Consider the following 14,701-nt stretch of genomic DNA (forward strand, 5'->3'; position numbering starts at 1 on the left):
TCCATCTATCCAGCCAGAACCTGGAAGCAACCTAGATGCCTCTCAACTGAAGAGTGGATAGAGAAAATCTGGTACATTTACACAATGGAGTACTACTCAGCAGAAAAAAGCAACGGAGTCTTGAAATTCGCAGACAAATGGGTGGAAGAAGAAACCATCCTGAGTGAGGTAACCCAGTCACAAAAAGACAAACATGGTATGTACTCACTCATATATCAATTTTAGACATAGAGCAAAGGATTACCAGCCTATAATCCTCTTCACCAAAGGAACTAGGAAACAAGAAGGACTCTAAGAGAAAAATGCATGGACCCTGGAGAATAGGAAGGGGCAGGATCTCCTCAGCAAATTGGGAGCATGAGGGTAGGGGAAAGGGAGCTGCCAGAATGAGAGGAGGAGAAGAGGAGGGGAGAGGAGGAAATTGAGGAGCAGAAAGTTTGAGTCGGGGTGGGGGGAAGAATAGAGGAGAGCAGGATGAGAGATACCATAACAGAGGGAGCCATTATAGATCTGAGGAGAGATCTGGCACTAGGGAGATTTCCAGAGATCTACAAGGATGACACCAACTGACAATCTAGGCAATGGTGGAGAGGCTACCCTAAATGCCCTTCCCCTATAATGGGACTGATGACTACTTTATATGCCATCCTAGAGCCCTCATCCAGTGGCTGATGGAAGCAGAGGCAGACACCCACAACTATACACTGAACTGAACTTTGGAACCCAGTTGCAGAGAGGGAAGAATGAGGATCAAAGGAGTTGGGACCAGGCTGGTGAATCCCACAGAAACAGCTGGCCTGAACAAGGGGGAGCACATGGACCCCAGACTGCTGCCTGGGAGGTCAGCACGGGACTGATCCAAACCCCTGAACATGGATGTCAACAAGGAGGCCTCGGGACTCTATGGGGCCCCTAGTAGTGGATCAGTATTTTTCCCTGGTGTAAGAAGGGACTTTGAGAGCCCATCCCATGTGAAGGATGCTCTCTCAGCCTGGACACACGGGGGAGGACCTAGGTCTGGCCCAGGATGGTGATGTGGAATTTGGGAAGCCCCATAGAGGGCCCTACCCTCTATGGGGAGCAGAGGGGGGGAAGGGGTTAGTGGGGGATTGAGAGGGAGGGAAGGGAGAGGGAGAAGATTGACAGGTGAAACAAGCTTGTTCCTAATTTGAACTAATAAAAAATAATAAAATAAAAATTTTAAAAAAATTGCAAGATAAAGCAAGAGTGGTGACAGGACATCTCTGCCCTCTGGTACATGTCTGAGCAAGGAGATCTGAAGCCAATGGCTTATAGCTTTCCATTTCTGTAAGACCTGAAAATTAAGAAAAGGGAAATTTATTTTGACTCAGCATCCAAGTTCAGTTTATAGTTGCTTGACCCTGTTGCTTTGGACCTATGGAAGCTCCCTATATCAAGAAGGGCATATGGGGTGGAGAGGATCTATTTACCTCATGGGATCCTGTGAGCAAAGGAAGACACAGAAGAGAGGTTGAAGTCCTCTGTCCCCTAAGGATGTGCTGACTTCTTTGCACTAAGCCTTACCCCCAAAGGTCCCACCATTCCCCAATAGCAACATAAACCTGTAACACATGAACCTGAAACACATGTACCAGAAATCACTGAGAAAGCATTACCACTAATCCCATTGACATTAAAAGAATGATGAAAGGGAGATGGATAGATGGATTAGTGGTTAAAAGAATGGCTGTTATTCCAGAAGACTCAGTTGGTTTCCAGCACCCACATAACAGCTAATGCCTGAACTCCACTTCCAGGTGACCCAGTGCCCTCATCTGGTCTTCTTGGGAACTGTACACACATAATACAGGCATACATACAGCCAAAACACCCATATACATAAATAAAAATCTAAAATTTTAAAAGAATAGTAAAGGAATCCTATGAAAAGACCTACTCACAAATTGGAAAACCTAGATGAAACAGACCATTCTTTTAAAGACACAGTCTATATGTCAAACCTTACACAGGAAGAAATGTATGAAGAGTTGTAATCACCTTGCTGGGTTGGGTGTTCTCAGATGTGCTCAAATCAAAGACTTGTGAGAAAGGAAGCTTGGTGTTATCACCCAGGATCTGGGTGGGCACAGTTTGGAGTTTTCCCAGTGAACATAATTTGATAGAAGAGCTGTAGCAAGTAAGGTCTCTATGATTGTGACATCACAAGAGATAATTCTGCAATGACCGCTGAGAACATTATCAAGAATAGTGCCCTATTCTAGAGGAGGTGGTGCACACCTTAAGTCCTGGTACTTGGAAGGCACAGACAGGCGGATCTACATGAGTTTGAGGCCAGCTGGGTCTACAAAATGAGTTCAAGGACAGCCAAGGTTACATAGAGAAACCTTGTCTCAGAAAACAGTAACACACACACACACACACACACACACACACACACACACACACATATATATATATATATGTGTGTGTGTGTGTGTGACCTGACCACAAAATGACCTCCATTCAGTGCTCCAAGATGATTCACACGAATGGCTACTGTTTCTTAGCCAGAGCTCAAGCATTACCTGTTCCTTTCTTCTAAAGGAAATACACCAAGAGAACTAGTCACAAGCATCCTGAATAACAGCATCCCATCTGAAGCAACAGTCAGTCCCCATTTCTTTTCTGACATCACCCAAAGAAACTTAGCTTATCATAAATTCTTTTAAGCAGCTTCCAGCTGAGACATCTCACTGTTGCTCCAGGCATGTGCATTCTTTTCTCTTGTACTCAGTAATAAAGCATAGGTGTGTTTGAGGTGCCTTTTGTCAGGGGGGCACTCACGATTGAAATGAAGGGATTTGATTGAAGTGTTTGTATTGGGCAGGAGAGATGTCTCAGCAATCAATCACTTGCTCTTCTTCCAGAGGACCCATATCAGGTGACTCACACACACCTATAACCCTCTTCTCTCTTCTTGGACACACACATGTGGCATCTAGACACACATTTTAAACTTTGAAAAATTTTATATTTATTGTAACATGACTAGGAATCAAACCTGGGCCTTGTACGTGCTAGGTAGGCACTCTACAACTGAGCTGCTTTCCACCTTTCACCTATTTAGTCTACAACAGGGATTTTATTCTCCCAAGAGCAATAGTAGATGCTTTCCTAACAAAACTAAAATGTTTACTTTCACACAGTAGAGTAAAAATGGTTTTCTTGGAAATTATTTCTTTATATGATTTTCTTAGCTTTACGGAGTAGATGAAAATTTCATGGTAAGCACTCTCCTTAAAGCCCCTTTCATGTCCTTGTTCTTCAGGCTGTAGATGAAAGGGTTCAGCATGGGAGTCACCACTGTGTACATCACAGCAGATGCTGTATCTTTCCCAGCTGAGTGAGAGGAGGAAGGGTTGAAATACAGAGATATGATGGTGCCGTAGAAGAGGCAGACCACAGCCAGGTGGGAGCTGCAGGTGGAGAAGGCCTTCCACCTTCCCCTTGTGGACGAGACTCTCAGGACGGCACAAGCAATAAGGACATAAGACACGAGGATACAAACAAACGGGGCTATCATTAACAGCCCTGCAACAAAAAGAATCATCAGCTCATTGAGGTGTGTGTCAGAGCAGGAGAGTTTCAGGAGGGGAGTGACATCACAGAAGAAGTGGGGAATGATGTTGTCTGCACAGAATGAAAGTCGAGCCATGAGCAGGGTGTGCAACAGAGCATTCAGGCTGGCTACCACCCATGACCCAACTACCAGCAGGGCACAGAGCTGATGGGTCATCTTGGTTGCATAGTGTAAAGGGTGGCATATGGCCACATACCGGTCATAGGCCATCACAGCCAGCAGGAAATTGTCCATGACAGCAAACACACATATAAAATAAATTTGCATGAGACACCCAGAGAAGGAAATGGCTTGATTCCTGAGTATGTGTATGGCCAGCACCTTGGGGACAGATGTGGAGGAGAAGCAGACATCCACAAAGGACAGGTTGCTGAGGAAGAAGTACATGGGGGTGTGCAGGTGGGAGTCTGTGCCGATGGCCAGGATGATGAGCAGGTTTCCCAGGACAGTGACCAGGTACATGATGAGGAAAAGCAGGAAGAGGAGCTGTTGTTGCTGCTGGGGCTGCCTGGAGAGTCCCAGGAGGAGGAACTCGGAGACCATAGACTGGTTGGTGCCTCTCATGAGTCTGAGCCCAGCTACAGAGAATGGAGACAGAGGTCAGAATGCAGTCTTCAGGTTTGGATGCTACAACCAGGTTTATATTAAGCCTGCATTAAAGTTTCTGAATTAAGATCAGCTCCTATTTTCCACATACTCAATTTACAAATCCCAGTTTTACATGGTGCTGATTTGCTATGTTCGCCCTTTTAGTTTTATTGACTATAAGGTAAAGCATTTGTGAACATACCACCCTTCCCTACAATCATGTGTTCTTCTGGTAATATTCCCAGACTTGCTCCCACCCCTTAGTAGCTCGAAGAAAAAGAAAAGCAGCCGATTATTGTACTGATTTCAAGCTCCAGTTGATGGGTGTGTGACTCCTGCTGCTGTTCCCTCTGTGTAAGGGTGAGCAGCTCTTGCTGCAAAAGAAACGTTATCATCTCTACTATTCTGAAAATATCTGGACAGGCTAGTTCTATTATTTTCACCTTGGAGTTGCTGGGCAATGGTGTTCTTTATTCTAAGGATTGGAATGTCTTAAATCTAGGAAGGTTCTGAGAAAGTGAAGAGTGAGTGTGTGATCACTGTCTTAGCCCTCTGTGTTGGAAGGAGGTTTGGGAGAATTAGAAGGGTATTTCCTGCAGCATCCAATCCCACTGGGTATAGACTCCCTAAGCATCTCATTAAAGACCTGCAGAAAGTAGTTATACCACCTAGCTCCTGGTCCCTGTTGACCAACAATGATGGAGTATATCATCTAAGTTCTCAGTCATCATTTGAGGATGAGGCAATCAGGGCAGAGACAAGTCCCAGGAAAAATTCCCTGAGAGCTTAATCAACTCAGTTATCTAAGCTGGTCCAGATTCTTCTTACTTTCAGTGCAGAAACTGGAGTTATCGAACTTCTGGAGTAAATGTACTCTTACTGCATAGGGTTTATGGGACATTTCCTGATAGGATGCCCTGGACATACAGAAGGGAGTGACTGGCATTCCAGGGCCAGGCTGGACCCTGTACAATATTTGGTGTAAAGTACGAGGGCCGAGAAAGATGGATAGTGTGTAATCAGTTGTGACTGACTTTCTTTGGGATGTATTCCCAGCCCATTTCTGAAAATCTACAGACTCCGCAACAGCTTCATATGTATTCCCCATCCCTTCCTTATCCAGACAGGACTTGTGTAGAAGTTAGAAACCTATCATGGGGACAGAGAACTAGTAGGTCATCCTCAGTGTGACTTGCCCCATCCATGTACATCTAGAAGCTTACAACTCTTTCCTGCTTGATTCACAGATGAACAAGCAAAAGATGACAGCAAAAAATGTAAACACACAGAGGGGAGTGGAAGGAATCTGGAAGAAGTCCTACTGGCTATTGAGTTTATGGTTCAGGGTACTTCTAATGACCAGATAGACGAGGCCTTCGTTCCCATTCAGTGTCCAACAGTAAAAACCACATCTTTCTTAGCTCAGCCTGCAAAGGAGTTTATAAAAATGACAGCATATGGTGGCTTACACTTATTCAGATACACAAGTCTGAAGCAAGATTGCTGCCATGTTCCAGGCTAGCCTGATCTATTATACCAAGACTCTGTAGCTATAGTGATGACTCAGTGGTTTAGAGGATTTTTTGCTCTTGCAAGGGGTCCAGGTTCTGTTCCCAGTACCCACATGGAGTTTCCCAACCATCCATAACTCCAGTTTCAGGTACTCTGAGATCTGACACTCTCTACTAGTCCCCTAGGGCATGCACGTGGTCCACATGCATGTATATGCAGGCAAACACATATAAAAGAAATCTTTTTAATTATTTATTTAATTTAGAAACAATCTTATTTTACATATCAATTTCAGTTCCCACTCCCACCCATCCTCCCATGCCCCCATTCACTCCCCAGGGAGGGGGAGACCTTCCTTGAGGGATCATTAAAGTCTGTCACATCATTTTCGGGAGGGCCTAGGCCCTCCTCCATGTATCTGGGCTGAGACAGTATCCCTCCATGGGGAATGGGCTCCCAAAGTCCATTTGTGCACGAGGGATAAATACAGCTTCCACTGTCAGAGGTCCCATAGACTGCCAGGCCTCCTAACCTGCACCCACATTCAGAGGGCTTGGTTCAGTCTTTTAAAAAATAAAGAAAGCAGGTATATCTCTGTGAGTTTGAGGCCAGCCTGGTCTACAGAGTGAGTTTCAGGACAGCCAGGACAGTTTCACAGAGAAACCTGTTTCAAAAACCAAAAGGAAAAAAAGAGAGAAAGAAAGGAAGGAAAGAAGATGATACTATGTAGTCTAGGTTACATAGGCATCACACACACACACACACACACACACACACACACACACACACAATACAGTAAGAATAAAATGGAAGAGCAAAGTTCAAGGTCATAGATGAAATGATGTTGACTTAATTCTCACATCTATGTGCTTTGAACATCTATACTGCCTGCTCTTACATATGTTTGAAATCATCTACAATAAAATTTTTTGCTAAAAGTACTTTTGCTGGCCATGGTGGCACATGCCTTTAATCCCAACACTTGGAAAACAGAAGCAAGTGGATTCCTGTGAGTTTGAAGTCAGTCTGGGCTGCACAGTGAGACCCTGTCTTGAAAAACAAACAAAAAATCATTACTTTTCAAGCCTGGAAGATGGCTCATAGGTAAAGTGCTTGCTCTATAGGCTTAAAGACCACCACAGCTCAGATTCCTAGCACCCACATATACCAAATGAGAATGGCAGCCAGCCTGTGATCTTAATGCAGTGATGAGATTCCCCACTAGCCGAGTCACCAAGCTCTCAGTTCAGTGAGAGAGCCTGCCTCGGTGCAGAATGCAGAGAGGGTTCACAGAAGACACCTGGCATCAACCTCAGACTTCTACATGCTTGCTCACATATATGCATCCTGAATGTGTGCACTCACAGGAGCACACACACACACACACACACACACACACACACACACACACACACACACACACACCAGTGCAGTTTTTAAAGAAAATAAAACTATCAGAACTGCTGAGGATGTAGTAAAAGATAGCCTCATGTCCTGCTCAAAAATAATTTAAGGGGCTGATTGGAGTGGTACCATACCGGTTTGTAAATGTCTAAGTCTCCTCGGGGAGACTGAGGAGAGATGATCCTCAGTCAAGGTCAGTCTGGGCTATATAACTCCTCAAAATAAAACAAAACCAAATGGGAGAGGTTTTCCACAGGCTCAGAACACATATCAACAATGACCTCAGAAACTATTCTTTTTAATGTGCTATATGATCTTAGTGGATTTTTAAAGCTTTTTAATTTTATATGTATGAGTGTATAGGATGTCCTTGTGCTCAGAGCTAAGCATTAGAGGTCCATGAATGTTCACACAGGGTTGTCTCTTCAAGGGGAGAGATGTAAAACCTGTTTTCCACCCACAAAGCTGGAAGCAGATATGGTTAATAGCCTGGTGACCTTTTAGATATCTGTGTGGCCAGGCCACATTGGATTCCCCAGACCCTTCTGTTGAAGTTGTTTGTCTCAGTCAATCTACAGCCCTGTCCTCCCCACAGGCCCTTAAGATTTAAGGGCCTGTTTCCTCAGTTCATCAATAGAAGAGCCCATCTTTTGTTTGTTGGTTGGTTTGTTTTGGTTTGGTTTTGTTTTTCAAGACAGGGCTTCTCTGTGGCTTTGGAGGCTGCCCTGGAACTTGTTCTTGTAGACCAGGCTGGTCTTGAACTCACAGTGATCCACCTGCCTCTGCCTCCTGAGTGCTGGGATTAAAGGCGTGTGCCACCACCGCCTGGCCTTCTATAGAACCCATCTTTATGGAAGATGCCACTTATACTTTACAATGAGTTTCAATGGAGTCATGTCTTAAGCTTTGTTGTGCACATGGAATTGAGTAAATTATCCCCAGGAAATATTTTTCCAAATTGTGCTGTGCTTAAATGTGACTAAAATAAATTACTCCGTGTCAGATTCTCAAAGTTTGAGCCAACACTGGCTATTGAGTCATGTTGAATTGAACTATTTTTTTCTCTCCAGAGGATTGCGACGCCGCTAGCTTTGGTGGTTGCAGAGACCCCCCCCCTCCATGAGTGTTTTGCTTACATGCATCACACACATGCCTGGTGCCCTTAGAGTCCAGAAGAGGATTCAGGACTCCTGGAGATGGAGTTACCGATGGTTGTGAGTCACCATGTAGGTACTGGGAATCAAACTCCTGTCCCATCAAGAGCAGTCACTGCTCTTACCTCTGAGCCATCTGTCTAGATTGGATGCTTTAGTGGGATTTATTTCTGTCAATATAGTAGGTCAGTCTGGTTTAAAGTACTAGAGCTCATCAACTCCTGTAATCAACAAAGTGAAAGAGAGTTTTAATAACTTCAGAGCCATCCCAGGATGATGACAGGCAGACTCAGAGCTGTTTTTCATGAGGTACCCCATCAGAAGATTAACAGTATTAGAGGGATGGACTGCATAAAAGAACTCATCCAATACTGAGCAAATAAGGAAGAGCAAGAGCAAACAGAAAAGCAGGGATAAGCAGAACCTCGGTATACAGCAGTTCAAATGTATCCAGTTTCCATCATCAAACTGAAAGACATGCAAAGAAACGGGAAAGGATGACTCTTATGCAGAATAACAAGTGATAGATGTGGCCTGTGAGAAAGATCAGAAGTCATCTTTAACAAAAATATTTCAAAGAAACCATTGCAAAAATGTTGGCATTTGGAAAGGAGAGTATGACTGGAGAAGTAAATAAAAGTACGAACACAGTGTCGACTCAAACAGGAAATAAGGAGACAAAAATATGGGGAAATGCCAAATGGAAATTCTGGAATTGGGAAGTAAACAATTGAAATAAACAGTCCACTAAATTGGCTTACCAAAATTTGAATCAGATAAATAAATAATTGGCAAACTTATAAATACTCCTTTATAGATTTTGGAAGTTGAAGATCAGAAAAGAAAGAATGAGGAAAAAGTGAACATGGGATGAAAGGTAGACAGCATTAGTACACCAAACATAATCAATAAAGACTCTTGGGAAAGAGGCCAGGCGGTGGTGGTGCACACCTTTAATCCCAGCACTTGGGAGGCAGAGGCAGAGAGATCTCTGAGTTTAAGTCAAGCCTGGTCTACAAAGCAAGTTCCAGCACAGCCAAGGCTACACAGAGGAAACCCTGTCTAGAAAAAGAAAAGAAAAGAGAAAAGAGGGAAAACTACTTGAAGAAACAATGGCTGAAAACTTCTCAAATCTGTTTTTTGAATGATCTGTACATACATAGATCTCAATTGATTACAACTAGCATAAGCACAGAGTCAGGTGTCAGGTAAAACGTGCTGAAAGTGAAAGATGAGGAAAATATTTTGTATGTTTCAAATCAATTTACTTTCTTATTTATTTATTTATTTATTTACTTATTTATTTATTTTGGTTTTTTGAGACAGGGTTTCTCTGTGTAGCTTTGGAGCCTATCCTGGCACTAGCTCTGGAGACCAGGCTGGCCTCAAACTCACAGAGATCCGCCTGCCTCTGCCTCCTGAGTGCTGGGATTAACGGCGTGCGCCACCAACGCCCGGCTCAAATCAATTTTCATTTGTTTTGTTTAATGAGACAGGATTTCACAGTGTAGCCTAGGATGACCTGGAACCTATAACATAGACTAGGCTAGCCATGAGCTTGTAACCCTCCTGCCCCAGCCTCCTGGTACTGGCATTATAGCCCTGTGATACCATGTTAGACTTCTTAGTCATTCTCAAAATAAATTTCAAAACATACTGTAAGTTTTTTTAAGTTTTAAAGGATAAATAGAATTACGAGGGAGTGAAAAATACAAAAACCAATAAAGATAAAATTAAAGAGAAATAAAGTAATTTAGAACACATCTCATAAAATAACAGTTGAATGCTTAGATATACCCTAGTATTTGAGTAAAAAATGTCTGAGCCCATTTGCATAAATATGGCAGAACAGGAGAAACAATGCTGTTGACTAACATGCCTGGATATTGGGATTGTAGAAATATTTCCCTGTTCCTGCTTTAATATTGTATGCTACACAAGGTTCATGAGACGATAAAAATATTAGCTCATACTAGTAGGATTATGTTTTCCTGTAGCTCCAGATCAATCCTTTCCTACTTGTCCCATCAATACTGTGATCTTCCCATTGGTTACATTGATATCAAGGTCCCACCTTGAAACACATGGTAGATCAAAACCAGCTGTTACTCCACCCAACACCCTCTTCTGGCCACTGTGGGCACCAGCATTCACATGGTGCACAGGTGTACATGCAGGCAAAACAGGCACACAGATATAAATTAATAAACACACACACACACACACACACACACACACACACACACACACACACACACACTGGCATGCACACATGTGTACACAGGACTTAGCCAAAGGACTCACATTTTCAGCTGGCCTTTGTCGTGTGTTAAGTGAACATCAGAAAGTAAAATCAGTACACAGTCCTTGCAACCCTCCATCAACCGTCTGAAGCCCTTATACTGCCACCCCAATGACACGGCTTGCTTTTGTTTTTATGACACAGCGACTCACACTCTAGGGGAAGCTGGCATGGAACTCATCTGCCCCCAGATAATCTCAGACTCACTATCCTGCCTCAGTCTCCTGAGTGCTTTGATTTTATGTGTAATCAATCAGACATGACTTCTCAAACTTTTTATACCTTGGACTCATTTTTTAAACAAATTTCAAAGCATAATATAATGTTGGCATTTCACAAAGAAAAATAACTACTAGTAAATACAAATATGAAATGAAAAAAGAGAAAGTAGACACTGTTTTTAAAAAAATGTGTGATACAATGGAAGCTGACAGCTAATACATAAATTTTTAACTAAGTGAAAGTTCCAGAAGAACCAAGCCTACATAGAAAGACTTATTTAAAAAAAAAAAAAAAAAAAAAAAAAAAAAAAAAAGGCCAAGCAGTGCTGGCATATGCCTTTAATCTCAGCACTGGGGAAGCAGAAGCAGGCAGAACTCTGTGAGTTCAAGGCCAGGCTGGCCTACAAATTGAGTTCCAGGACAGCCAGGGCTGTTACATAAAGAAATCCTGTCTCAAAGAACAAAAACAAACAAACAAAAAATAGGCTAAGTGACAACACAAACAAACACTGACAAAAGGAACAGAGAAAGGAAAAGAGGGGAAGAGTTGACTGACATGTCTGACACTGGAATTGTAGAAGGCACAGCACAGTGCATTTTTATTGAGTTGACCAATTTCCTGCCTAATGTTATATGCTACATAAGCCCAGATGGCAAGAATAACACATTAAGCTGAATGAGCTGCAGAATTAGGGTTTCTGCTCCAAAAAAAAAACCTTCCTTCTTAAGACACCTGATCAGATCTTCCCCTGAGGTGGGCTCAGGCAAGGTCTCTGCTGTGAGAGAGAATGAATAGCTGTGCTGTCCCAGAGGTGGACTGAACTGGGTCCTGGCACTCTGATAAGGGACACAGGGAATTACTTAGAGCATCAGTAGCAAATAAGGTCTCTGATACAGTGACAACACAAGACACGGAAGAACATGTTGTGACCACACAGAGCTCTCAACAAAAACAACAGCATCCACTGCCCTGAAAATGGCTGACACATGTGTCTGCTGCTACTTGACCAATCAGAGCCCAGTCTTCTAGGTGACTTGGGAAACACATCCCATCCGGACAGGAATCAATTCCCAATTCCAACCATACCCAACACAGGTTCAGGCTTATCATCAGTCCCTTGCCAGCATTCTCCCATTGAGACTCCTCCCCATTCTGCAAAGCTGTGCAGGAAAAGTACTGAGAGGAAAAGTACATATGTGTTCATCATGGATGTTGTCAAGGCTTTGACATGACAACCTAAATAAAGACATTTGTTAAAGAGTTTTCTTCATTCTTTTACCTAAAGGAACTATATCCTGGGTTTTGCTCTAAAAATTAGGTAATTTTTTAAAACATATTTTATGTGTGTGGATGTTGGCTTGCATGTATTTCTATACACCATTGGCAGGCCTGTTAAAAAATGGAAGTCAGAAAACTGTGTTCAATCTGAAACAACTGTAGTTGTAAATGGTTGTGAGCTGGCTTCTGGGCCCAGGAAATCAAATCCAGGTCCTTAGCAAGAGCAGCAAGTACTCTTAAATGTGGATCATCTTTGAAGCTTTTCTTACAAAACACAAGTGGAATTTCAGATGAAATTTCAGGTGATTGACACGACTACACAGGGTTCTTGAACATTAGTTCCCTCTGTGTACTAATCACTTTCAACATCGGCGAGAAGATAAAAATTTCATGGTAAGCACTTTCATTAAGGCTCCTTTCAGGTCCCTGTTCCTCAGGCTGTAGATGAAAGGGTTCAGCATGGGGGTCACCACTGTGTACATCATAGCAGCTGCCATGTCACTCCCAGCTGAGTGAGAGGAGGAGGGGTTGAAATACAGGGATATGATGGTGCCATAGAAGAGGCAGACCACAGCCAGATGGGAGCTGCAGGTGGAGAAGGCCTTCCACCTTCCACTTATGGATGAGACTCTCAGGACTGCACAAGCAATAAGGACATAAGACACGAGGATGCAAACAAACGGGGCTATCATTAACAGCCCTGCAACAAAAAGAATCATTAGCTCATTGAGGTGTGTGTCAGAGCAGGAGAGTTTCAGGAGGGGAGTCACTTCACAGAAGTACTGGGGAATGATGTTGTCTGCACAGAATGAAAGTCGAGCCATGAGCAGTGTGTGCAACAGAGCATTCAGGCTGGATAACACCCATGACCCGACCACCAGCAAGACACAGAGCTGATGGGTCATCTTGGTTGTATAGTGTAAAGGGTGGCATATGGCCACAAAACGGTCATAGGCCATCACAGCCAGCAGGAAATTGTCCATGACAGCAAACACACACAGAAAGTAAATTTGCATGAGACACCCAGAGAAGGAAATGGCTTGATTCCTGAGTATGTGGTTGGCCAGCACCTTGGGGACAGATGTGGAGGAGAAGCAGACATCCACAAAGGACAGGTTGCTGAGGAAGAAGTACATGGGGGTGTGCAGGTGGGAGTCTGTGCTGATGGCCAGGATGATGAGCAGGTTTCCCAGGACAGTGACCAGGTACATGATGAGGAAAAGCAGGAAAAGGAGCTGCTGATGCTGCTGAGGCTGCCTGGAGAGTCCCAGGAGGAGGAACTCAGAGACCACAGACTGGTTGGTGCCTCCCATAGGTCTGATCCCAGCTAGAGAAGAGAGACAGAGATGAGATATGTAGACGCTGGTGGTTTAGATGCAACAGATCATCCTTCATCTACGGGCATGTTGAAGATACATCCCTACATCCCAATCTAAAGGTTCAGTTTAAAGTGGTTGTGGTCCCACTGGCTTTGCCCTTTTAGCTTTATTGAATAAAGCATAGCCACAGTTTTGAACATACACTCCCCATTCCCCATCATCATGTACTCCTGTTAACATCCCAAGTCTTTCTCCCACTCCCTAGCATCAAAAAGACAGAAACAAGAAAAACAGCTGATTATTCTCAAATACTCTGTGACAGACTCCTGACTTTTGCTGTTGCTCCTTGATGTGGAAGAGTGAACATCACTTGTTACAAAGGAAACTTTGCCATCTCCATTGTTCTAAAGTACCCAGATGGGCAGATGCTATGGTTTCAACCTATGTTTCACCTTGAAATTTCTAACGATTAGAAAAATCTTAGGCTCATAAGAAGATTCTGAGGAAGTGAAGAGTGGATGGCCACCATCCTAGCCCTGTGAAGAAAGAAAGGATATTTGTGAGAATCAGACAGGTATTTACTGCAGCATCCATCCCACTGGGTCTAGACTCCCTGAGCATCTCATTAGAGACAAGCAGAAAGTCATTGTCCCACCTGTTTCCTCATCCCTGGGGATCAGTGATGATGTCAAAGTGTGTCATCCCAGTCCTGGGTCAGCCCCTGGAGATGAGGCAATGTGGGTGGAGGCAAGTCCAAGAGAAGATTCTCTCAGAACTTCTTCATCACATGACAGAAGCCCACAGATTTGAAGAGTTTGTTTCTTATTTTCTTAACTCAGAATGTTAGGGTGTTGTAGTACTGCCAGAGTGAACTTTGCCTTTTTTCCTGATAGCTTAATCATTTCCTCTGTAGGGATTTGTGTCACTTTTGCCACAGGATGTGCTTGGAGCATGGGCGTGAGTTGGTGAATTTACAGATCTAAGATTGGTTCCTTAAGACATATGATGTAAAGAAGAGTGACAAAGGAGCAAGATGGAAGAGCATACAACCTGCCATGACTGGGGAATCCATTATCCAAGAGTAGACCCCCTTTGGGATATCTGACAGCTCACAAAGGATCCCCATTGGCAAACAATCCCCTAATCTCTACCCCCTCAAGAGTCTGTCTTCAACAGCCTGATTCACCCTCCACCATTTCTTTGTGTTTTATGACGTCCATCCACACCTCCAACACTGTGAGGCCCCTCATGATGACAGCTTTGGGACAGCCTTGGAAACCTTTGGTGACTTTGATATTGTTAGAACTCTCTTCCCTTTTGT

At 43.5% G+C, this 14,701-nt stretch overlaps 2 protein-coding genes across 2 annotated transcripts; both read right to left on the bottom strand.

The window, feature by feature from the left end:
- Positions 1–3,220: 3,220 nt before the first annotated feature.
- Positions 3,221–4,165, bottom strand: LOC103164199 (olfactory receptor 1361). Its single transcript, XM_027423994.1, has one exon. It carries the CDS (start codon positions 4,163–4,165, stop codon positions 3,221–3,223), a length of 945 nt encoding a protein of 314 aa, XP_027279795.1.
- Positions 4,166–12,423: 8,258 nt separating this feature from the next.
- Positions 12,424–13,374, bottom strand: LOC103161035 (olfactory receptor 1361). Its single transcript, XM_027423995.1, has one exon. The coding sequence runs from the start codon at positions 13,372–13,374 to the stop codon at positions 12,424–12,426; it is 951 nt and encodes a 316-aa protein (XP_027279796.1).
- Positions 13,375–14,701: the final 1,327 nt, after the last annotated feature.

This window comes from Cricetulus griseus, chromosome 7 (assembly GCF_003668045.3).
Source record: "Cricetulus griseus strain 17A/GY chromosome 7, alternate assembly CriGri-PICRH-1.0, whole genome shotgun sequence".
Classification (NCBI taxonomy): Eukaryota; Metazoa; Chordata; class Mammalia; order Rodentia; family Cricetidae; genus Cricetulus; species Cricetulus griseus.

What these genes read in the sequence shown, in the direction of transcription:
- LOC103161035 (XM_027423995.1), bottom strand. Translation starts at nt 13,374, where the DNA reads ATGGGAGGCACCAACCAGTCTGTGGTCTCTGAGTTCCTCCTCCTGGGA.
- LOC103164199 (XM_027423994.1), bottom strand. Translation starts at nt 4,165, where the DNA reads ATGAGAGGCACCAACCAGTCTATGGTCTCCGAGTTCCTCCTCCTGGGA.